General features: G+C 35.9%; 2 protein-coding genes across 2 annotated transcripts in view; both read left to right on the top strand.

The window, feature by feature from the left end:
• Nucleotides 1–25964, top strand: part of LOC100917353 (ATP-dependent translocase ABCB1) — a 151724-nt gene that overhangs the window by 82472 nt on the left and 43288 nt on the right.
• LOC105750830 (ATP-dependent translocase ABCB1) overlaps nucleotides 1–25964 on the top strand; it is a 64378-nt gene that overhangs the window by 27941 nt on the left and 10473 nt on the right. The window contains exons 4-7 of the mRNA XM_031938525.1: nucleotides 6259–6420; nucleotides 7005–7176; nucleotides 11627–11751; nucleotides 23357–23528. Of these exons, the coding sequence (XP_031794385.1) occupies nucleotides 6259–6420; nucleotides 7005–7176; nucleotides 11627–11751; nucleotides 23357–23528 (631 nt within the window). The remainder of the gene's footprint in view (nucleotides 1–6258; nucleotides 6421–7004; nucleotides 7177–11626; nucleotides 11752–23356; nucleotides 23529–25964) is intronic.

Raw genomic sequence — 25964 nt, 5'->3', positions numbered from 1 at the left:
ACACATATCCTAACCTGGCATTTTTATATATGTCTTATTAAATTTAGTATTATCTATACTTTTCTTACCCCCTTGTACTTCATACAAATCCTGAATGTGACCCACAAGCACATTCAGTACTAAAGAATAATAGTGAAAATCACAAAACTTTCTTTTTAGATTTTAAATTCAAAACTCTAACAGTCCTGATAAATTTCACCTTTTAATCCTCAGATCCATGGTTCCTATTCTAGCTCAAGTATATGTAGTAGATTGGACTAGACTATTTCTAAGATCCTTTCCAAAATGGCACAGTGAAGCAAGCAATGAGTTCATTATTAGTTCTGCTATTTATTAACCTGTGGGACTTCATCACCTCTCTGAGCCTAATCTGTAAAAGTAGGAGATTGGATTACCTGATCTCTGAGGTCTTTTACACATTTAAATCTATGATCCTATGAATTCTAAGATGTTTTGTTTCTAATGTAATTTTTACTTCGTTTCTTCTCTTTTCCCTACTGTCTCCTTCTCCTGTTTTGTCTTCCTTCTTTAAAAACATGCATGTGTAAAAATTAATAAATATGAACACCAAAGAATCAAACAGAAAGCAAGGAATACATATGAGTGTGTGTGTATGGTGTGTGTGTACGTAAAGTCACTGGCATCTAATAAGGAAGAAATAAATTAACAAACAAAAATAAAGTTTGTGCTCTTCCTCCCTGACTTCCTTCCTTCCATATTTCTCTTAACTACAGATTTTGTCCTATTGTTTTAGGTGCATCACTTCAAATAGATCTTTCCATATTTCTTTATATGTTTCATATTTATCATTTTTTTTATTACAGTCTAAGTATTTACATCCGCTGAACCCATGATGGAGATAGCCTGGGACCCTGACTCCCATAAGCTTGGGATGGCAAGGTACTCTATACAAGTGTTTCTTTATCCAGCCAGGCCCCAACACCATCACTGAAGGGAGAAATCACTGTGGAGAGGGGCCTATCAGATTTTTATTTTATTTTTTTTTACCACCAGCACTAACTCTTGATGATTCAGATAATTCCAAGAACTCTGGGAGTAGCGGTATACCATCCCACCCTTCAATCCCCTAGTCCATTCCACTCTCAGAACCATAAATCTGGGAAGCAATTCCCAAGAATATGTGACCTAGAAACTACTTCTACAGGTGCTTTTACTCAGAAGAACAAAGTCTTTGATACTGACATTAAAGATGATGCATCATCATCTATTTTGGCACTGAACACTACTATTTGACCACTAGATCAAACTTTTTATATTTATTGTTTCCTGCTGAAAATGTGTGTCCCCTGTCTTATTATTCTATTTACATTCCCAATACTTAGCTCAGTCTTTTGCATATAGGAAGCATTTAAATGTGCCTTTTCATTTTTCTTTTTTCTTCCCTCCATTTTTGTTTTCTTTTTCTTTCTTCCTTTTTCTCTCCCTCTTTCCCTTCCTTTCTTTCCCTCTTTCTCCTGCTTTTCTTTCTTTTTTTCTTTCTCTACTGAGTATCTGTTCACATTAACAAGTTAAGATAGCTTGCTCTTTTTTTTTTTAAGGAGTATATCCATAGGGTAGTATGAAAATAATGATATATATGTATATATACATAAACATATGTACACAGTATAGATACACATAGATCAGTATTTTATATATTATAAACATATATTTATATGTAAATGTTTTTATAGATAACTTTTCACATAACTATATAACTCTCTGTATACATATATATATATATATATATATATATATTATTTTATATGTATAAGATATAAACCTGAGGCAGATCTGAAAAAGTTCTTAGTTTTATTTGGCACACACAGCACCTGATCCAAGTCTAGGATTATTTGTTCTTTGTGCACAACACAGAACTTTTGTTCACATGGATTTGGTCACGCTGTATGCTACTAACTTCTAGAGCTCTATGGAAGTGGAGAGATTTTCTCTATCAGAGATTTTTTCTATCAGAGAGATCCTAACAAACTCAAACTCAGAAAGGTAAGAATAATTCCTACCCTCCCTGTACCTATTCTAGTTTTTCCCAAATGTTGAACTTGGTGAAAATAAAAATCAGCATGAGAGAATGTTTGAATATTGAACTAGATATTTGTATCTAGGGAGAGAATTGCCAGCATGTGAGAGCACTGACCAATAAAGTAAATTAGCCACATTTGAAATCTTTAGGCAACCAAAAATCTCTCTGGTTATTCACATATTTAAACAGGTTGGCAATCATCTCTACAATACTTAACCTGAAATCTAACCTTAACATTCTTCAACATGCCAAGGAAAAAATTTAATTGAATTCAACCTTAAATTTAGGAATCATAATATTATATCTGCATAGTGAAATCAACAAGTCTTAATCAGGACCCTAGATTACCTTTAAATATGCTTACCATTTTATTTGTTATAGAGAGGGGATATTAAGGGAAGTAATAGGCAGGTATGAAAGAAAAGAGAAAAAAAGAAAAGAAAAGAAAAAATCAATAAAACATACCAAATAATATAAAAAATTCATAGGGACACAGAAATATTTTGTTGCTATAGTGATAGATTTAATATAAAACAGCCTTTAAATCTTTAAAAAGCAATCTAAGAGATGTTCATAGTTTCACATACAATATGTTTTTTTCTTTGTATATTAGAATATTTATGTATGTTGATAAGTTCATAATAAAAAAGAAAAAATAATAAGCCTCACCTTTAGAGATTAGGTTTATTCATCTTATGTCAGGTCAGAAGCTTTGTCCTTTAAATAACTTCTCTTATACTACAGAAATATACTTGTGATTCTTTAGCTTTTGGACTATCACTTTCAACAAAATTTGAATTTCCTTCCTGCTTTCATTGCCTCCTAGGATTTAAGTTTGATGTCCTATCCTTGCTTCACATAAAAACTTAATTTAAATTATTAGAAATGTCATAATAATCTCACTGAAATGCATATATCTTTTAAAATATCAATAACCATATCTCAATGCTAGATGTATCTAAGTCATACTTTCATAAGATTGCTATTCTGTCTTCATGATAAGAGGTGACACAGATTTATCTACATAGATAACACAGAATCTAGATGCCTTTGCTTTCTCCTTGAATGCTCTCTTTTCCTATATGAGACTGAAACTCCAATTCTATGTCAACTAGGTAATCTAACAGGGCTTTGTTCTTAAGGTCCTCACAATTCTGGTAACTCAGTGCAGCTCAGCAAAGGACCAGAAATAGGGTCTTCTCCAGCAATTCTAAGCTGGGCTGTAAGCATCTTTCCTGCCAGAGAAGCCACTTCCCATACACCCATTACACAACTGACTCTAAAATCCATATTTCTCTTCCCTTCCTGTGTCTCTGACACTTCGATTACAGTACCGGCTCCATGGCTGTCTTCATTACATTTATTCCTCATCGTTCAATACTTTCTTTTCATAGACTCAGTCATAAATCCACATGTTTTGTTCTGGCTCACTCTTTCCCTTTTCTTCTTCAGTCACTAAATAACTTTTTCTTCTTCCTTCACAACAGCTGGGCTTGGATTTCACTATAACCACTCTCAGGAAAATATATTGATATTTCTTTAACCCAGCAGATATCAAATAATTGTAAACAGTTACATTAATGGTGCAATTTGCTCATCTATTTCTCTATCTTTCCCTAATATTCATTCATATTTACATATACCTCCAAGGTTTACAAAGTACTTTCTAAGAAGTAGATGGCACAACTATTATGATTCCCATCTTAGTGACAAGAAAATGGACTCCAAGAGGAAGTGACTTGTTCGTAGTCATAAAGAGCAAAGAAAAGATCCCGGTCAGGTTCTCCTGATTTACTCCTTTCATAACACACAAAACTAAACTCCTTTTTATAATACAGAGCCAAATCTTCATAGGGCCTACTATATTCATAAATGATTAATTTATTAATACTTTGACATTCATTCATTCATTCAGCTACTTGGAATGTGTCCCTATTCTCACTTAGTCACATAGCTCTACTCTAAAATACTCCATGACAATAGGTAATCTTCCCAAATGATAGTTTGGGCTGAACATAGTTTAAAAGAAATGATTTACTAATCTAAATTCTATTTTAGGATGATCTATTGGCTCACTGTGTGAGCCACTTGACCTACTTGGGGCTCACTCAAGCCCAGCAGGGAAACAGCAAAAGCAGGCTCTCTCAAGGAAGCTATAACAGCATCAGAGCTAACATTTCCTAGTAAAAAGGATATTTCAATTTCCATAGAATGGGAATCTGAAGTCATTATTTTGTTCTGGCTTTTTGGATGAGCCAATCATGTAGCACTGTTGCTGAAATAAATAAAGGGATGGGAAGGAGAGGCTGTATGATTTTGGAATGCACAATGAGAGAGAAGTTGGAACTGCATAGTGACTCCCATATACAGCCCAGATCTCACTAGAATGCTGTGTTCATTCTGGTCTCTGTTCGAGAGAATGCTAAGGACTGGAGGATTAGGAAGGAGCAGTTATAAATACGGTTAGAAATATGAAGAAAAGTTAGAGTAAACATGCTTGTTTCCCTAACAAAAACCTATTATATGCCAAGCACTGGGATGGGCAGTAGAGATACAAGGACTAAAAAATGGAGCAATCCCTGCCCTCAAAGAGCTTACCTTCTATTGGGGAAAACACCATGTACACATCTATACCTATACAAAATATGTGCAAAATAAACCCAAGGTCCATTTAGGGAGTTAGGCTCTAAAGGGAGTAAGGAGGTGGTGACAGTGATATTTAAAAAAAAGAAAGAAAGAAAGAAAACCAAGGGGCAACTAGCTGGCACAGTGAATAGAATATTGGCCTGGGTTCAAATCTAGCCTCAGACATTTAACGCTTACTAGCTGTGTGACCCTAAGCAAGTCACTTAACCTTAATTGCCTTAACAACAATAACAACAACAAACTCCAAACCAAACAACAACAAAAATGAATATATTTTTAAAATTGTTCATCATTTAAAGCACTCACAATTTTGCTTCCATTTAGAGTAATGAATAAATACCAAGGAACAAAAAGACAGGATATAAGAAAGAGAAATGCTGTAAAGGGGCAAAAATCTTGTCCAACAAAGGAAATGGATTAAAATTGAATCATAGGAGACTTTTGTTTGATTTTAAGGACTACATTCCTCTCTCTTTCTAAGGATTTTTCTATTCAATGGAGAACAGATTAGAGAGGAAGCTTGTGGAAGGTAATGGTAACTGATTTGGAGGAGTCAAATAAGATCCTGAGATCTCTGGAATAACCTGCCTGAGTCCCAACCCTTTGGAGCTTGTTTTACAGACTTGGTTAAGACTGCCTGGTAATCTCATCAGTCAGAGAGTCACAAGATGTAGACATATTGAAGTGGCATGCAACTCACCTGGAATGCAGTTTGTTAGCAGCAGGGACCATGATGCAAGAAAAGTTGGATGGCTTCTCAACAGAATTTTTCCTCCTCCATTAATATTACTTATTTTAAAATAAGACTAGATCACGGGAAGGATGTGTCCTGCTGGCACTTCCAAACTCAACATACTCCAAAGAGAGCCTACCATCTCCTCCCAAACCTGCACTTCTCCCATTTTCATGATTGTTGATTTCTGATGCAATTTGTCACTTCCAGATTCTGAGCTTCAGTCATCCTCAACTTTCTACCATCACATCTAATCAGCTGTCAGGGACTGTCACTTCATTTTTAGAGTATCTCACAGCCTTTCTCTCCTCTATTGGCACAGTCAGTAGTTAGAATTATTATTTTATTAATTATTTTAACTGCCCATGATTTGGTCTCCTTTTCTTCTCATCAAGTTCTATCTAATCTATCTTTCATAATGCTACCTAATATAATGATCTAAGGAAGCTTACTTCCTTGTTTGCAAACTCTTCCAAGGTCCAACCTAGGTGCAAATCTAAAAGTGATATTGTCCTATGCAATTTCTTCCTTAGAGAATTTGGTTTTCTCCTTTGGTATTTTTATATCTAACTTATATCATAGTATATATATATATATATATATATATATATATATATATATTTGATCCTCACATGTAGTTTCTAAACTGTGGGTTACAATCCCTACATGGAGTTTCTTAACTGAATGTGAAGTCACAAAATTATGACTTATATCAGTAAAATGTCAATTTGTATATGTATTTTATATATCTATATAAGAGGTGATTGTATAAAATTTATTGGGTGAAGAGACTGCGAGTGATTTAAGAAGTTGTATTTCCATATTTATTGTACTGGAGTGCTTTGGTACTTGCTGCCTACATTCAGGTTTCATTCTGGACCTTAGCTGCTGGACGGCAAGTTAAGAAAATTAGAGAAAATTTTTTCCATGCAATAATGCGCCAGGAAATTGGTTGGTTTGATATCCATGATGTGGGGGAACTGAACACTCGACTAGCTGAGTAAGTATATTATTAGATATTTAACTTGAAGCTGATTCTTTCTGTTCAATGATTTTAAAATTTCTTCCCATTTTTAAGAGCTCTAACTCTGAAGGAAATAATTGCTAGATTATAAGTGCTCTGAGGACAGGAATTGTTTTCTATTTCGTTTTGTATCACAAAGTGGGGCTTATACTTGTATTTAATAGTGATTTTTGAATGAAATTATGGAGTGTACAAAATTGCCCCTATATTTTTATGTTGACAATGCATGTTTGGTTTGTGTGTCTTGACATAAAAGGCTGTATTTTTAGACTTAACAATAACAAAAAAGTGTGAATATGGATAGTTTACTTCTTAACTTTCTCCCCTAGGGATGGAGACCTTTTGAGCTATTTGTTATGTCTGAGCTTAGTTGTTTTGTAGCACATAAGTGTACACATATGTGAGCCATAGTTCTGTGTAGTAAATATTCAATTTGGTAGAACAAAAATTAGAAGGGGTATTGACCCTTGTTTTATAGTATTAGAAATAACCTTAAACCCAGTAGAAAACGATTTAAATGTTTATGATTTTTGACAGTAGTATTTATATTCTTTTTTTAGTGATGTCTCCAAAATTAATGACGGAATTGGAGACAAAATAGGAATGCTCTTTCAAGCAGTAGCAACATTCCTCACAGGTTTTATAGTTGGATTTACAAGAGGCTGGAAGCTAACTCTTGTGATTCTGGCCATCAGTCCTGTCCTTGGCCTGTCAGCTGCCATCTGGGCAAAGGTATGTAAAACCTGTGAATTTTTACAGAGATGTTTCTCACCAATAAATAAAACACACCTACCATACATATTGAACCAACAGCCCCTTCTGTTCACTGGGCTTTAGACCTTCCATTAAAAATAAATGGGAAGTAGCAGAAGTTTCTCCTTAATAATTAGTCAGATGAAATTTGTGTATCTTTCTGGCTATAAATTATTCTATAAATTTCTAGTTCTTGTTACTTTACAATCCTGATGATAGACTACTAACATGGGGAATTGAAGGCTATAATCATTGGAGAAACTTAAAAAAAATATATATACTTATTTTATAGTGTGACTCGTATTTCTTTACTCTTTCAAGGATATGGAATTTTGTTGTTATGGCCTTCTGATACTAACACAACTTAGATCTTCTGACTTAATAGATGTTCTTTGAACACACTTAAGACTAAAAGACACATTGTTGTGCAGCAACAGTCCAACACCACATGTATATAGACTAAGAATGCAAAATGCGATTCTGGGTCTGAGCCTGTCATTTCATCAATGAGGAGAACCTCTACCAACGTTAATCAATCCTGTTTTTAAAATTTTAATCAAAGCACAACAGTTTTTGTCCTGGATTCAGTGAATTTGCTTTAATATTCTGATAATTGTATTTCAACAAAAGTAATTTTCTTTTGTAAATATAGGTCATTTATATAATACAATGGGAAAAATTCTTCTGAGAAAGGGTTCATAGGTTTATTCACACTATCAAAGGGGTCCATGACACAGAAAAAAGATTAAGACTTCTTGTCTTAAAGAGTCATGTGAGACACTAAGAGGTTGAGGGACTTGCCAGTGGTCAAAAAAAAGAGATGTGTAGAGTCCAGAGATGGATTTATCTTCTTAACTCTAAGACAAACTTTATCCACTATTCTATATTGCCTCTCAAAATGCCCAAAATAAACTCCAGCATACTGGGATGCTTGAAGAATTGAGGGACCAACATCATCCCTCCCTTATGGTTTTAACCGGCCTTTTGGTGAAGTGATAGTGATTGAACAGCATACTTTTTTTTTTTCTTTTTATCCTTGCCGATTGAAAATCACTTCCAAACTATCCCCATAAGAATATAAAACTGTCCGTACTCTTTGACCAGCTATAACACCACTAGGTCTATATCCCACAGAGATCATAAAAAAAGGAAAAGACCTACATGTACAAAAAATATTGATAGCAGCTCTTTTTGTGGTGGCAAAGAATTTGAAATTGAGGGAATAGCTGAACATGCTGTGGTACATGAATGTAGCTGAATACTATTTTGCTCTAAGAAGTGCTGAACAGGTGAATTTCAGAAAAACCTGGAAAGACATGAACTGTTGCCAAATGAAATAAGCAGAACCAGGAGAACATTACCCACGACATTTCCAAAGCTCATGATAGTAAATGCCATCCACATCCAGAAAGGGAACTATGAAATCTGAATGCAAATTGAAGTGTGCTATCTCACATTGTTTTTTGTTTTTATTTTTATTTCTTCTGGCTTTTCCCCTTTGTTCTGATTCTTCTTTCATAACAGGACTAATGTGGAAATGTTTAACATGACCATACATATATAACCCATATGAGATTGCTTGCTCTCTTGGGAGAGGGGAGGGAGAAAAATTTGGAACTCAAAATCTTATTAAAAGTAAATGTTAAAAACTATTTTTACATGTAATTGGGGAAAAAAAAATACTATTAAATAGGGGAGAAAAAGAAAATCACTTCCAAATGAATTAGCTCCCTTTATTGACTTGGTAAGTTCATGATAATGAATATAATTTCATAATTAATATAATATAGCAAGATAAGTTATCTTGCTATATTATATAGTGTCATTCCTCTTAGTAAGAAGAAGTAAATGTAGAATTGAATCTAGTCCTTTCCACTTATGTATGTGACTGAGAAATATTTGAGCCTCAGTTTCCTCATGAATATAATTACTCTGGGATCATAGTATCAGAGATTTTGAGCTTGAATATGTTCTTATTGATAATTTAGACCAATCGTCTTATTTTACTGGTGTGAAATCTGAAGCATAGAGAAGTTAAATAATATTATCGAATTTTCTTTTAGGATTTGATCCTAGATTTGGTGTTCTTTTCATTACCCTATATTACTTCTCTCCATCTTAGAGGATAAAATATGATAACATATCTAAAATGCTTTGTTAGCTATATAACATTATGCTTCTCCAAGTTTTTATTATCTTCATTATTTACTTGGTTATTTTTTGGTCTGGGCTTAAAATATGCTGTAGGGAACTCTTTTTTGCCAATACAATATTGTCACTTATAGACTTAGAAAGTTGTCTAGAACCTGGAGAGTCTCATGTTTAGCCTAGGTCACTTAGCTACTGTGTGGCTAAGCAGGTTTTCCTGTCTCTGAGGCTGGCTAGGAGACACTATGGACACTGCCTCATTTACATATTGTTGGTATTTAGACTGTGCTAATAATATAGAAGGATGGAGAAGAAGTTATGTCTGCTAACCAACAATGCAAATCACTAATAGTAGCTTGCCTTTCTGTAATTAATTTTTGCAAAGTGATGTTTGATCACTGGTAATAGCTCAAGGTTTCTTTATTGAAAATGTGTTTTCTCATTTTGCCTTTTTCTGTTAAAATGCTGGTGTGTGTGTGTGTGTGTGTGTGTGTGTGTGTGTGTGTGTGAGAGAGAGAAATTTGGTTAATGTGAGAGAGTTTGGACTAAATAAGGATAGAAAAGACATAACTAATTGCTAACATTTTTATAGTGATATAAGGTTTACAAAATAAATATTTCACTTGATCCTTGACACCCCTGTGAGACAGATGCTATTATTATCCCCATTTTGCCAATGAGGAAACCAGGTTTATGGAGGGTAGGTGCTTACTTGGGGTCACACAGTTGCTATTTGTCTGAGAAAGTATATGAATTTGATTTTCTCTGATACCAGGTTACCTATTGATAATAGATCTTTGCAATTGTAGTCCTAATGATTCTGCATCCCTTAGATACTAATTTATCACTGAATTAGATGAATGATTTAAAAGTTTAATAAGAGCTACTATAATTAATTGGCTATGTGATAATATTTGTGTATATTTGTTTGGTTGCTGGCATTTGGCTTTTAAGTTCTAGATACAGATAACTAAGAAGTTATTTAAAGTGCAACCCACTTTTTGGTTTAATTGAAAGCTTTAGAGTACTTCCTGACTTAACTTCAGTAATGACATTGGAGGGTATTGACAGAGCAAAGAAGGTCAATGGAGCTTTCTAAGTAGCTGGGTAGATAGGTTTCCCATGGATGATCACAACAGAAGTTTTTTGTTGCCTCTGGCATTAGGCATCTCTTTCAGGCTTGCAGTCTCTATAGCCAACTGGACTTTTCCTACTTTCAATTCTCCATTTCTGGTTCAACATGTTTGAGATCTCAGTATCAAGATGACAACTATAATAACAGATTGTACCCTATATAAATTGCCTTTAAGTATGCTTGGTTCTCACTCCTTTTATTTATTTTATTATTACATGATATCCAAGTGAGAAAAGTTGCATATGGCTACTTTGCATAGAGGGATATATATGGTAACTTCCTAGACAAGATGTTTTTTGTGTCATGGACCCTTTTTCAGAATAAGATCTTTAAATACAGTCAAGCAACTAGCATTTGTTAAGGACTTACAGTGTGTTAGATACTGTGCTAATTATTTGGGATACAAAGAAAGGCAAAAAACAGTCCTTGTTGTGAAGGAGCTCACAGTGTAATGGGGGAGACCACATGTTATCGTGATATACAAAGTGTATATGGGATAAATTAGAAATAATCTTTAAAGGAAGAATTTAAGAAGGTCCAGGAAAAGCTTTTTAGAGAAGTTGAGACTTTAGCTGAGACTGAAAGGAAGCCAGGGAACAAATAATTCCAGGTATGGAACACAATTCGTGCACAACCCTTCAGGGGATAGAGTACTGGGTATGAGGAACACAACGAGATCAGTGTCAGTAGACTGCAGAATAAGCAGAAGGATATTAATGATAATAAAGGAAGATTGGAAAGGTAGGAAGGGACCAGATTATGAAAAACTTTAAAATATGTAAGATTACAAATAAAGTCAATTATTTTAAATGCAGTTATCTATATATATGTATACACACATATATAGTGTATATCTTCTTTCCTTTCTCCCTCCTTCCCTTTGTTCTTTTTTCCTTTTCTTTCTCTCTCTCCCTCCCTCTTTCTTTCCTAGACTGATTCTTAGACAGCAGTCCATCACTGAGGCTTTCTAACTGCATCATCCCTTAGAGTTGGCCTTCCATTGGTATAGCCTTCAAGAATATCCATGAGGTATTTTCATAATAGCATAAGCCTTCATAGTAGAATTTTAGTGAACATGTTTCTAATGCTGAACATGTTTCTAAATCATGGTATCAAAAGTGGATTTTTCTATTTTTTTAAAAACAGATATTGTCTTCCTTTACTGAAAAAGAATCATTAGCATATGCAAAAGCTGGAGCAGTAGCTGAAGAGGTCCTTGCAGCAATTAGAACTGTAATTGCTTTTGGAGGACAAAAGAAAGCGCTTAAAAGGTTGGTTTCTCTCTCTCTCTTTTCATTTCCCTGTATGCCTTGTTTTATTATATTGCCTATAAAGAAAATACTTCAGTAATGCTTGATATTATTTTTGTTGTTGTCATGTTCAGCTCTTCACGATTTCATTTGGGGTTTTCTTGGTGAAGATACTAAAGTGATTTGCCATTTTCTTCTCCAGATGCTTTTATGGATGAGGAAACTTAGGCAGAGTTTAGTTACTTGCTCAGGGTCACACATCTAGTGTATGAGACTAGTTTTGAACTTATGTCTTCTTGATCCAGAGCTGTGTGCTTTATCCATTAGATTGGTTGGCGCATTTCCATAAAATATGTAATTAAAAAATAATCTTTCAATAGATTTCTGGTATTCAGGAATTATAATGTGCACTATATATAATATATTTATTATATTATTATATACATAATATATTTATTATGATCCATAGTACTCAGATCAGTTATAGCAGTTTATCACACAGTTGCATGCAAAAGGCGTGCAATAGAATTTTCATTCTTCCTAAGCCAATCATATTGAGGATAGTAAATCCACAAGGGAGGAAGCCCTAATTCTTAATGTGTTCCATAACATTTTGAATTCTCTCTTCTCAACAAGAGGAGAGGGGACTAATTAGAGGTGCAGCTATGAAGGAGTGGGACAGGAGAAACCCTCCAGCTGCAGGAGTAGTTTCAGCTGACCAGAAATACTCTTTAGTAGATCCAAATTGGGATCACAATAACCCTATACATCAAGGAAGTATGTGGGAATGAGAGTGTGAAGATGGTGGCTTCTTTCCTTTCCCTCCCATGGGTCCTGACTGCAGCAGGCTCTCGTGGAACCAAGGGAAATAAATTGCTATTTGGTGAAATCTATTATTTTAAATATGATGGCGAAAGTGGTTTTATATTATCGGGAATTTAAAGCTGTGTTTGGGATTTTAAGTTAAAATATAGCTTATTAAAACAAATTGCCGGTAGTTTACCTTAGGGGAGGTTGGGGTTGTATCTCCCTACTTAGATGGTGTGTTGTTTTCTAGAGGTATTGGGTAATTTGTAACCGAGTTATGCCTTAAAAATTTGTCATCTCTATTAGGCTTCTATAAGTTTTATGAAATTTGGTTCAGTTATTTGCAAACCTTGAAGTTTAAAGTTTTAAAGAATTTTTTTTCTTTGACTTAAAGAGAAGGGACAAGAAAGATTTGCAAAAGCAATTAATCGTTTAAATGTGGCATCTAGTATTGGTTTGGGAGTGTGTAATATATGTTGGAAAAGGTTTGAGCAAGTATGCTTTGGAAGAAGAGAGGTGGGACAGTAAGAGAAGGTATGAGAGAAAAAGAGGAAAATAGCTCTCAAGAAATGTGAAGAAAAAGGCACAATTCCCTAGTAAATCTGCCATTTGCCATGGGAAAAGGAGATATATCCCATGAGGTTGGGGCCCGTCTTGAGCTGGCAATTGGATCCTGGGGAAATGGCACCCTAAAAAGTTAGCTGTGATAAGTTAGGGTCAGGAAGCATGGTGGAGTGGGGGAAGGGTGGCCACATGGAGAGCGACCTTGTCAGATGATCTAACCCCCCTTCTCCATTAAGTGTGGTGGCTGCAACACCTTGCTGGTTCGGATATCAATTGCTTCTACTGTTTAATGGAACAGCCTACATTTATATGGTGTTAATAACTGAATGTTTTATTTTTATTTTTCAAGTCTATAGCTGCTCTAAGAAGTTTGTTGGAACTGTAAGTTATCTGAAAGTGATTTATTTATACTAAGATCCCATCTGTCTAAAGCAAATCATTTAATGTTTATTTACGTTCATGATAGTCTCTTTGTTTAAGGAAGATGATAAAAAATCTAGAGCAGGATTTTAATCTGATCTGATAATTTGATAGGGCTATTTCCAAAAATTTTAATTCTTTTTTTTTTAGAATGAAGAGAGTATTAACGTTAAATCTGAAAGATCTGAAAGTTTCTTTTATGTGGAAACGGCATAGACAACATAATTTTTTTTCTTTGTATTTGAGTATTTTAAAGGCAAAATGATCTGTGTGATGTTAAACTTAGAACCATCTACTTGGATATGAAAGATAAGCTGTATAAGCTGTGAACTTTCTAGGATGAACCCTTTACTGTGATTCTTGAGAACTAGATTCATGTGAAGCCTTGATTAATGATAATTGCTATAGAAGACAACATTTTTTGGGACTGCAGCTAATATTTACTGGGAGTTTTGAATTCAGATATGACTGCATAGGTCATAAGGTGGAATGGTTAAAACTTAAGGACAGTTACCTGAAGTAAAACTGCCTTAAATAGATATTTTAATTTGCGGCCCAGACTTTGGTTGCTGCTATTAATCTTTAACCTTTTTACTTCCTGGGAAGTAAATACTTCAATCAACACTGTATGTTAATGGAAGGCAGGGCTATCTCTGGAACCCCAATGGCCCCTGACTTATTTATCAAAGATCTATATTTTCTTCAGATGCATTTTTCATGTTTTGCATGGGGGCGGGGGGGGGGGGGGTATATGGAAAGAGAACTTTTGACACCCAAACAATTCCCCATTAAATACGCAGAGAAAATGAAATGAAAGGGAATTCACTCTAGGTGAAGGGAAGGAGGCTTATAGGATCAGTTGCCCATGTTCCATTGCTGATCCTTTACTCCTGACCAGTGGCTTTCCTTCCTAAAGTATTAGATCCAGTGGCCAAAGGATGGCTGACCTGTGTACAAGCAGTAGCTGCTACCACACTCTCCTGGTAGAAGAGAGTAGGAAGCTCACCTTTGGAGGCAGTGTTATAGTAAGTGTCCCACACCAAGTAAGAACAATATTAAATCAGAGGGCTGGGAGATGGCTCACAGATTGCAGAATGTTGATAATCTTAATCCTGCCTCCTTTTTGTCCCCTGGAACAGAACCACCCCTGGAGAGGAATATTGTTGTTTAGAGGTAACTGATTTTGAAACAAAAGTAAGAGGATTTACAAGAATCCCCAATGCCTGGGGGAGTAAATTGGTCTATAGATGGATCTTCTAGAGTGGTAGATGGGAAATTCTTTTGAGGCAAGGGGAAATAGATTAGCAGATGAGAAGGCCAAGGGAGCTGGAGACCAGGAGAATTCTCATATAATGGCCTTGATACCTGTACTTCCCCCTAGTTTACCCTCTCCCAGTTTTACTCAAAAGGAAAAAGAGAAATCGGAGCAGTTGGGAACTTGGAAGGACAATGGCTCTTAACTTACCTGATGGCAGAGAGGTACTGGCCAAAGCAAGTATGAGGCAGATACTTCAGCAACTGCACCAGGGCAGTCACTGGGATGTCCAAAACCTGTGTGATGCTGTGCTGACAAGGTATGTTTCCCCTGGTCTATATACTATAGCCCGACAACTGGTGGACGACTGTCTCGTTTGTTGAAGGACTAACAAATCTTCTCAACACCAGATCCCAAAAGGGGGACGAGCTCCGGGAATCGGACCATTCTTAAAGCATTCAGGTGGACTTCACTAAGCTGCCACCAGTGGGTCGCCTCAAATACTTGCTGGTCATAGTGGACCATCTGACTTCATGAGTGGAGGCATTCCCCTCAGGCTGAGACAGTAAGGTCTTATTAGAACAAATTATTCTCAGATATGGAATAGTGGAGAGAGTAGACTCAGATCAGGGAACACATTTTTCTGCCCAAGTATTGCAGAATCTGATTGGGGCCTTAGAAATCACTCCTCTTCTGAGAAAGTAGAAAGGATGAATCAAGAAATAAAACAGCAACTGACTAAATTACCTTTAGAGATCCAACTACCTTGGACTAAATGTCTTCCTCTTGCTGTGGTTAGAATCAAAACCAAGCCATGTAGAGAATTGGGCTTTCACCTTATGAATTATTGTAAGGTCATCCTCTCCAGACCGGTCCTATGGGAAATTGGGACCCTATCTTAGAGACAAAGGATTTATTACTTAAGAGATATGTTAAGGCATTGCTAAGACATTTACAAGGACTTCAACAAAAGGGTTAATAGCTCAGACTCCTCCTCTAGATTTCCCTGTTTATAGAATTCAGGTTGGAGATTGGGTATTGATCCCTTCCTGGAAGGATGAGAATCTGACTCCGTCCTGGGATGGACCCTATTAGGTGATACTGACCTCGGACATTCGCACCCAGGAACGAGGCTGGACACACCACACCAGAATAAAAGGACCTGTGGCTCCACCTTTATCCGAGTGGGCAGTTGAAGATGGGGAGACCTCCAATTACATTTGAGGAGGGGACCTCCACTGAATGGGAACACAAACTCTGAATCCAGTGCATTGTAACTGTATGACTTTTCTTTTCTTACATTAATTACTTTGGGAAACCCTCATGGGGCTTTCCCTGAGCTTTGGGTTTGCCTATTTCCTCATGATAGCCATAGAAACCAGACCTTTACCTTCCAGAGATGAGAACCAGTTCCTCCTGCTCATGCAGAATATAGGGAGAACTTTAACTTATCAAATTTGTTGGATCTGTGGTGGATCCCAACAATTGAGCCAGTGGCCATGGGTACCCATCCCAGCCTGGATCCTTAGTAATTGATCAGTCCCTTAATGGGACTGATTTCTGGAACTTAGAAGAGAAACATCAGTGGCCATTGACAGAAGATAGGAAGGGAAATACTGCTTAAATCAGACAGGGCATAGTTTGAAGCTGGGAAATATTGTATGTGAGTGGACTTAACTCTGGACAAGGTAAAATACTTTTTCTTTCCTTATCTTGCAGTGGACACCTGAGCCCTTGGGTCATTGTTGGAGCTCTAAGCTCTTGGACAATTCTTTACAAATTGTTGCAGATTGATAAAAGGCCTTCTTTTGTCTCTCTCTATCTCTAAGAGATACGAGAGAGGCTGCAAGGATTTGGAAAACTTCCTCTCTAGACATCAATGGGTTTGGTACAATGTCACCCCAGGGACACCTGGGAAACATGGGACTCTGTTTCCCACATTTTGGAATACCTATAACCTAACAGGTCAATGGCCAGTTGTCAATTGTAGTTGGAGGAAGGAGTGAGGTTTAAGGAAATTTCAGTTTGTCACCTTTGTAGGGAGAGGTCCCCTAGGGACGAGAGACCAACAATATTACCCTTTTAAAAGGAATCGTTCAGACATGTTTTCGAGGGAACAACCTGCTCTAAAAGGTCATTATTGAATCTGTGGCTTAACTGCTTATACTCGGCTACCTTTTAATTAGACAGAGACTTGCTATATTGGACTAATAAGGCCAGAATTTTTTTTTCTTCTTGAATAGGCAAACCAATATTTAGGGATTCAGTTGTATGATGATTTGGGAAGAGGGAAATAGGGTTTAGATACCTCCATTACTCAGACTGGAGGTGCAAATAATTGGGGTGATGCCTAGACTCCAGAGAGAATAGTTAAAGAGCATGGGCCAGCCACTTGGGCTCAAGATTGAAGTTGGGGATATAGAACCCCAGTATATATGTTGAACAGAATAGGCTTCAAGCAGTTGTAGAGATTATGGCTGAGGCACTAGATCTTTTGGCTGACCAAGTTACTCAAACCAGAGAGGCTGTTTTACAACAGCCTTGTGTTGGATTATTTGTTGGCTGAGAAAGGGGGAGTTTGTGGGAAACTAAATTCGTATATTTGCTGTATAATTGCTGTATAAAGATTGATAACAAAGTTCTCAAATAACCGAACCAAATGTCATAAAACCTATACATGACCAACAGAGATAACAAATTTTTAAGGCATAACCCAGTTACAACTTACCCAATACCTGTAGAAAACAACATACCATCTAAGTAGGGAGATACAACCCCAACCTCTCCTAAGGTAAACTACTAACATTTTGTGTTAATAACCTATATTCTAACTTAAAATCTCAAATGCTGCTTTAAATTCCCAATAATCAAAAACCACTTTCGCCATCATATTTAAAATAATGAATTTCACCAAATAACAGTTTCTTTCCCTTGGTCCCACGTGGCCCTACTGCAGGTCAGGACACGTGGGAGGGAATGGAAAGAAGCCACCATCTTCACTCTCTCGATCCCACATACTTCCCCCATGTATAGGGTGATTGTGCTCCCAATTGGGATCTGCTAAAGGTATTTCTGGTGAGCTTAAACTACTCTTGCAGCTGGAGGGTTTCTCCTGTCCCACTCCTTCATAGCTGCACTTCTAATTAGTCCCCTTTCCTCTTATGAGAAGAGAGAATTCAAAATAGACATAAGTTCTCCTCCTGGCCCCTAGGGCCCTTGGAGGGGCTGATGGATCAAATCTTTTGCTTCTCTTTCAAGTACAAATTCAGTCTTTGGCACACCCAGTCTGCAATAGTGCCTTCACCAATATCTTTTGTCACACCAGACAAAACAACAATACCTTATCATCTTTTTCCTTTTTCCTTATATATTTTGGCAGTTTGGTCCAATTACTTAATTTATCTCCCAAGGGACTATTTACCGGTATTTTCTGATCATTTCTCTCTGCCAGGGCTGGCTGGGACTGGGCCACACCCATTGAATTTGGATGGAATCTAAATTCCAAAATGCCCAAACACACCAATTGTCGCCAATTGACTCCAGTCACCCTAGAAGGCCTAGCCAAGTCTATCCTGTCCAGAGACCCAGAGTTTAAGACTCCAGGCCTCACAGGGTCCTTTCCAGAGACCCCTCCAGAATTTATGACTCAAGGGACTCACAGGGGGCTTACCTCTGGGTTGTTGCACAACAAATTACTTGACTGATATGTCCTCCACCGACCGGTCGGGATTTTACCGAGGAGTTTCTCCCTTTGCTTTGCTCCAAGTTTCTCCAAGGCCTACTCCAACTCTGAAATAGATGAAGCCTTACTCTATTTTCACAACTGTCTTGAAAGATCTCACCTCATCTCATTCAGTGGGGTCCGGACTGAAAAGAGAGAAGGGCGAGTTGTAGGCAGGGGGGCTCACCGCAGCAGCAGGTCCAAGTAGTTGGAACTCCATGGCTCAGAGTCTGAAAGAAGCAACTTTCACAAATATATTAAAATGCAAGGACTAAATATGAGTAAAAACAGAAAGAATAAACAGTTTATAGAGTAATAAATAGTAGAGATAATATAGTACTTAATAAAGGTTACTAAGACAGTAACCAGGAACCCCACCCACAAGAAGGCTGGGGGGAGAATGAGGCTATCAGAAATGCCTCTCATGCAAACAGCTTTCCTAGGATTGATACCAAGCAATGTTTTTCCCAAATTCTTGCTTTTGTTTCCTCAAAGGAGTAGGTGTGATCTCTCCCACAAAAATGCTAGAGCCTTACAAGGGAAGGTTTTACCCAAGTTTTTTCTTTTGTTTGTTTGGTTTTGTTTTAGAAGTGTTAACAAAACAAAGCAGGTTGAAGTCCCTTCTAGGGACACATGTGCAGGCCTTTTTCAGAATTTACTTGCCTGGGAGCTACATGAGGGAATGCAGGAGTCTGGGAATTACAGTTGCCATAGTCAGGGGCAAACAATCGGCTATATGAGGAGTTGATCTATAAGCCTGCTTCCCTTCACCTGGAGTGAATTCCCCTTCATTTCATTTTCTCTGCATATTTAATGAGGAATTGTTTGGGTGTCAAAACTTCTCTTTCCTTAAAAATGCATCTGAAGACAGTATAGATCTTTGATAAGTAAGTCAGGGGTCCAGATTTCGGGTTCCAGAGTTAGCCCCGCCTTCCATCGACATACAGTGTAAAAGGCTCTAGGCAGATTAGTTTAATTTTTAGGGTCCTAAAAAAAAAAAAAAAAAAAAAAAAAAACAGCCTACTCAGGGTCTGATGAGATTCCCAGCTTTCTCTCAAAGAACAAAAGGCAAAGTGGAAGCCTTTAGATAAAGAAACTCCAGCCCCAAGAAATAAAAGGGATAAAAGATACAATAGCAGCAACCAAAAAGTGCTCCAGGGCTGGACTGCAAATTAAAATATCTACATACTTGTATTTTATGTCTCACTGACTACTTGCTCTGATCACAGACATTTCCTGTAAGAGGAAAAATCTAGGACAAGATTTATTTTAGGCAGTTTTATTTCAGGTAATTGTCCTAATTTTTAACCATTCCACCTTAAACCAGAGTCAGGAATAATCAGGTGGGTTCTCATTTAAAAGAAAACCACTGGGAAATCGAGTCAGAACTATCCTATCTCAGTTAAGACCAAGATAGTCCTCCCAATTCATTCCCAAATGTCACCTTCCACTTGTAACAGCTTCTTCTCAGTATCCTGTGTCATATTCTTTTCAGATGGTGGAATTTGATGATCTATGCAGACACTCATACCTGAATTCAAAACTCCAGATTTGCAGTCCCAAAAGATTTTATTCCCTCCTACAGCAATTATCATCAATCAAAGCTTCAGATGAATCTAGTTCTCAAGAAACACAGTAAAAGATTCATCCTAGAAAGTTCACAATTAATACAGTTTTATCTTTCATATCCAAGTAGGTGTTTTTAAGTTTAACAATACACAGATCATTTTGCTTTTAAAATACTCAATACAAAGAAAAATTCTAAATCGCATCTTGTCCATCCTGTTTCTGTTGAGGTGTAGACCACATGTTGAGGTCTACATTTGGGGTAGCTAAATGAAATTAGGGTTCAGTTAAGGTCTAGTGGCGGGTTTGGGGTACAGGGAGTCAAACAGAGTTCCCCTGCAACCCCCTTGGATTCGGCGCAAGGATACGGCGGTAGTAGCGGCACGGAATTCCCAATAAAAGCATTTATTGGCCCAGAGAGCTAGATTAATAAAAGAGGTTTATTACTGAGTTTAGGAGATAGGTGAAGGTAGAGATAAGGAGGGCACTGGACAGAGGGTCCAGTGGACAGAGGATCCTCACACGGCGACCATGTTTGGAATCTCTGCAAAGAGGGGTTCCCAGTGTGGCCCTTTTAAGTCGGAGACAGCTCCAGGGGCTTTAGGGTGTAGCCCCAAAGTTGGCTCAGATCTGGGTGGGACTGGGACAGGTCCGGACCTTCTATTGGAATTCAAAGGGACCAGGATTTGTGAGTCAAAGGGTAATTTACATTAGCTAGGGGGGTTGAGAATCAAAGATTGGAATCTTTCCTGCATCATTTCCACATAAAAGAAACTTTCAGATCTTTGAGATTTAACATAACTCTTTTCATTCTAATAAAAAAATTTAAATTTTTGGAAATAACCCTATCAAATTATCAGATTAAAATACTGATAAATTTTTATATTTTAATTCATTTTAAGTAAAAATAATAAACTCACTGTATGTTAACATGAATAACATTTTAATGAAAAGTGACCATATTTTCCCAAACCAAAAAGAAGAGAGGGATGTTTTCATGCTTTTGTTAATCTCTTTAATGTAAGGCTTAATAACAGACAGCTGGATTTTCCTATTTGCTTTTGCATTGGATGTTTTCTATTTTGATAGGCTGTTTTGGTTGAAGCATTTCATGAAAATCCAGCCTCATAATACAGATAGGTAGTTGGAAACAGGAGGAGTATTTTAATAAGCAAATACTGTCTTAGTATTGTTTTGAAAATGGATTTAATCTTGAGGATGTGCTGAAAAGGTCTTGAGGATAGAAGTGCTAGGAGCCTTTGAGATTTTGAGAACCATCTACAAATCCTATTTTTCCATTTATAGATGAAGAAACCAAGTCCCAAAAAGTTTAGCTGCCCCCATTTAAAATAAGAGCTTCAGACTTCAAGGGTACTTAATTTTCCACTTGGTACCACCCAGTTCTGTATTTTGGAAGGATTCTTCAAATGGCAAAGCAATTGTATTCATTTTATAGTGTCTTTTACTGCATTGAAACTACCAGTTTGGCATTGGAGGTAGAAAGAAGAGTTGGAATTCAATGGGATAAATTGTATCCATAGTAGTTAAACTCTTGTCACAAACAGATCAAATAAAAAAGCTAATAAACCTGAGAGTTATAACACTGAAGGAGAGAACAAGATTAATCTTGAGGGGAAAATACTGTGCTTGTTGTCACTCGAAGAGAGAAAATCACTGAGTGGGCTTTAATTTTCATTGATCTTCATGAGCTCTTAGATACCCTGAGCTTCAAAATTATTGAAGTACTAACTTAGATATGTCTTTTAACATAATTCATATTTGTCATAAAGGTAGTACCAGAACTGCAAAGAATATTTTTTTTTTGGTGAAATAAGAATTGATTTTGTATATAGAGTTGTTTTTTTTTTTTTTTTAACTCAGATACTTACTGGCCTTGTGGTACTTGGGAAGTAAGTTACCCTTTCTTAGCCTCAATTTTTTATCTGTGAAATGGGACACATAATAACACCTATCTGCCAGAGTTGTGGTAAAGATAAAATAATATTTTTATGAAACACTTTACAAGCTTTAAAATGCCATATAAATGCTGGGTATTGTTAGTATTAAAGAATTTTGTTTAGTTCTCAAATCCAGTCATGAATTGTGTTGATAGAAACTTTAATTCGACACTTGTGTAGTTCTCATATAAATATATATTTCAGTTCTGTCATTTTTCATTCACATCGGACTCTTCCTGATCCCATTTGTTTGTTTGTTTGTTTTTTTAATAATAGCTTTTTATTTACAAAACATATGCATGGCTAATTTTTCAACATTGACCCTTGCAAAACCTTTTGTTCCAAATATGCCTCTCCTTATCCCTATCCCCACCCCTAGATGGGATACAGTCCAATACATATTAGATATGTTAAAGTATATGTTAAACACTATATATGTATACATATTTATGCAGTTATCTTGCTGCACAAGAAAAATCAGATTTAGCAAGAAGGTAAAAATAGCCTGAGAAGGAAAACAAAAATTCAAGCAAATAACAAAAAGAGTGGAAATGCTATGTGGTAGTCATTTCCCATAGTTCTTTCACTAGGAATAGCTGCCTGTCTTCATTACTAAACAATTGGAGCTGATTTGAATCATCGCATTGTTGAAGAGAGCCATGCCTGACCCCATTTGTTTTGTTTTGTTTTTTGGCTGAGATGCTTGAGTAGTTTGCCATTTCCTTCTCCAGCTCATTTTACAGATGAGGAAATTGAGGTAAACTGGATTATGTGACTTGCCCAGGGTCACACAGATAGGCACTATCTGAAGCCAGAAGGTATAGAATTAGTATTAGAAAGTTATAAAAGCAATTAACTTGACATGAGTGGGTAAGAAAAAAGCAAAAGAAGCTAAAAAGAAAGAATATATTATAGTACTTATAAAAGTCAAGAAGGTCATGGATGAATATTTGGTATAAACTGTCTACTATTTCTAAAAATGCCATTTGAGTAGATGTTGTGATAAGCTTTCATTTTCTTCCTACTAGATCTCATGGGCACTTTCTACTTGGTGTTTTCAAATCAAAGTGAATCAAGTGCTCTTTTAAAATTGAAAATATAAAGTTACAGAAGTTATGTTTTTTGACATCAGGACTCACCCTTTTTGTAAGGATAAAAATTTATGCTTCAGTGAGAATAGAGGCAAAAATTTATTAATTGAATTTATTAAGTTATTAAATCTTGTATTGATGGGGGATATTTGGGTGGCATTGTGCATTTTTAGGACCTCGCTGACCTTGCACTGATATTGCTCATGAGAGTGTGGATATTTTTTAATTGCTGCTGTCTTCATAGATACAACAGAAATTTAGAAGAAGCTAAAAATATTGGGATAAAGAAAGCTATTACAGCCAACATTTCAATGGGAATTGCCTTCTTACTGATATATGCCTCATATGCACTGGCATTCTGGTATGGGACCTCTTTGATCCTCTCCAAAGAATACAGTATTGGACAAGTACTCACTGTAAGTGTGTTTGCTTAATATTTGCTCAAGAAATTATTAAGGACTCTCCCTGGGTCCCCATTGGTTCATGGGTAAAATGAGGGTAGTTAAGATGGCCTCTGAGATTCTTTCTACCTTGAAATCTAAGATCCTTTGACAATATAATCTATAATCTTCATCTTTCAATTGATTGCTTAAGTAAATCATTTAATCATCTAAGGAAGAATTTTTAAGTTAACTTTTCTTTTACTTTTAAAATTAACAATCATTTATTTTTTCTCCCACCTGGCCTATCAGGAAAAAGAAAATCCCTTGTAACAAATATGTATTGTAAAGCAAAACAAATTCATACACCGGCTAATGCCCAAAAATTAGATTTAAATTTTTTAAACTTAATAAGAAACTCAACTGAAATATATATACAAAATACATAAACCAATTAACTATTAACTGCTTACATTGTGGGTCATTGTGTTTAAGTTGCTAAAATTTAAAATCAACAATGATTTCTTTTGTTTGTACTCTTCAGATTTCAATTCCAGCTATGTACTTAACGGACTTTTTTTGGCTGTTTGTATAATCGATGTCAGCGTTTGTGCTCCTTTCACTTCTTTGTTCTTCATAATTTCATATCAATCTGTCTTTGCTTTGTTTTAATTTTCATGTTTGTTATCTTTCATGATATCAATATTACACTCACTTGTTATACCTCATTTAAGGCATTTTTCCATTACTTAGAAATGCTCAGGTTTTTGTTGTTACAAGTAAAAGTAGGAATGTTTTATGAACTGCTCTTTTTTCCTTTTAATAACATTATTAATAGCCATAGCCCTAATGTCCTTAATTTATTTTTTATGTCATGTGAGTGGAGCTAACATTTCTAAAACTATTTCCAGTTTCGATAAGTTAAAAAAAAAAAAAACATTTTGAACATTTATTTAAGATTTAAATAGAAATTTTTGGTCTGCACATGTGATTTCTTAAGTGCTCAAAAGGACCTTAGAGATCTTTTGGCTAAGAAATTTAATATTCCCATTTTTACAGATAAAGTAACTGAGTCAGAAAGAGGTGAGATGATGTAGCCAAGAAGATACAGCTAGATGTTTTAGCTTGTTACCTCGTCTCCTAGTTTGTTCTTGTCACGTCTCAAAGTAGATGGTGCATATACCTGCCAAAAACTTAATGAAAGATATAGGTAACTCAGCTTACCTTAGGAAATTTTTCAGACATTGGCATAACGTTGTTTGCTGATCTCAAAAACAGTGGAAAAGCAAATTTTTAAATTTTATGTAACATATGTTCTAAGTCTTACTCCTCTCACAGAGAGTTCAGTCCAGTTGAGTGCTGTTACTACTTTCCCTTCAAATATCATTCTAAATTTATCCAGCCTGTAAAAATAGCCTATGTCATAGATGATTATGTTTCCATTTAAGAGAGCATCTTTTTTCTCTAATTATCTAGCTTGAAGCAAAAAGAAATGAAGACAGTAATGGGAAATATCTTAGTCATTTCTAAGCATATTAGAAAGGGAAGGATTGTTTTGGTGGGAGGGGAAGTATGTACATCTTTTCAAAATATTATTTTTAAAGGAGGGGAATAATCTTCCAAGATATGTTATAATTTATCTTAGAGAGAATATAATTTAAAATGATGCTTTACGAATGTAAACATGATTTATACTCTGTCTATAAGAAATATAAATGTTTTAGTTTTTTTTTATTATACAGATCCAGATTGTTTAAAGTTGAAAAAATGACTGGGGAGAGTAATAAGAATGAGGAGAAGGGGCTAAATCCAAATGCATTTTTTAAGAAAATGTATTTCAGCATTCTTTCTTCAGGGCTGCCAATTAACTAGAATTCCACTATCTGAAAACCAGTTAACTCCACTGTAGTTAATGTTTTTAGTTGAAAATAAGCATCCAAATGATGTTTATGACCCAGTGTTTCTCCATCAAGAAATAGGGAGATAGGTTTATAATTTGAAATCTAGTTCATAAACATTTACTGAGTTCCAACAATGTACAAGGTAGTGTTTAAAGTAAATTTAATACCTAACTCCCCATCTTCGATTCTTCCATCAACTGTTTTTCAGTTCATCCTACCAACTTTTTCAAAGCTTTCAGTACTTTGATTATGGTTTTTTCCCTCTATACCATTACCTTCCTCATGGCTTTGAATATTTATATTGATAACCCATTGTATAATATGACCTTCCAGTCTCCTCAACTAGTCAAAATCATCATTTCTTCTCCATTCCTCTTTTTTCCTCTCCTCTTCCTTTTCCTTCTTCTTCTATTCTCCTTTCTTCTCCTCCTCCTCTTCTCTTTTCTCATTCTCCTCCTCTTTTCCTCCTCCCCATTCACCTTTTCTTTTTTCCTCTTTTTCTTTTTCTTCATCTTCCTTTCTTCTGCTTCTTTTTTACCTTATTTCAATTTCATATCAACCCACAAGCAGG

This window comes from Sarcophilus harrisii, chromosome 5 (assembly GCF_902635505.1).
Source record: "Sarcophilus harrisii chromosome 5, mSarHar1.11, whole genome shotgun sequence".
Classification (NCBI taxonomy): Eukaryota; Metazoa; Chordata; class Mammalia; order Dasyuromorphia; family Dasyuridae; genus Sarcophilus; species Sarcophilus harrisii.
This window is presented reverse-complemented; position numbering and strand designations above follow the sequence as displayed.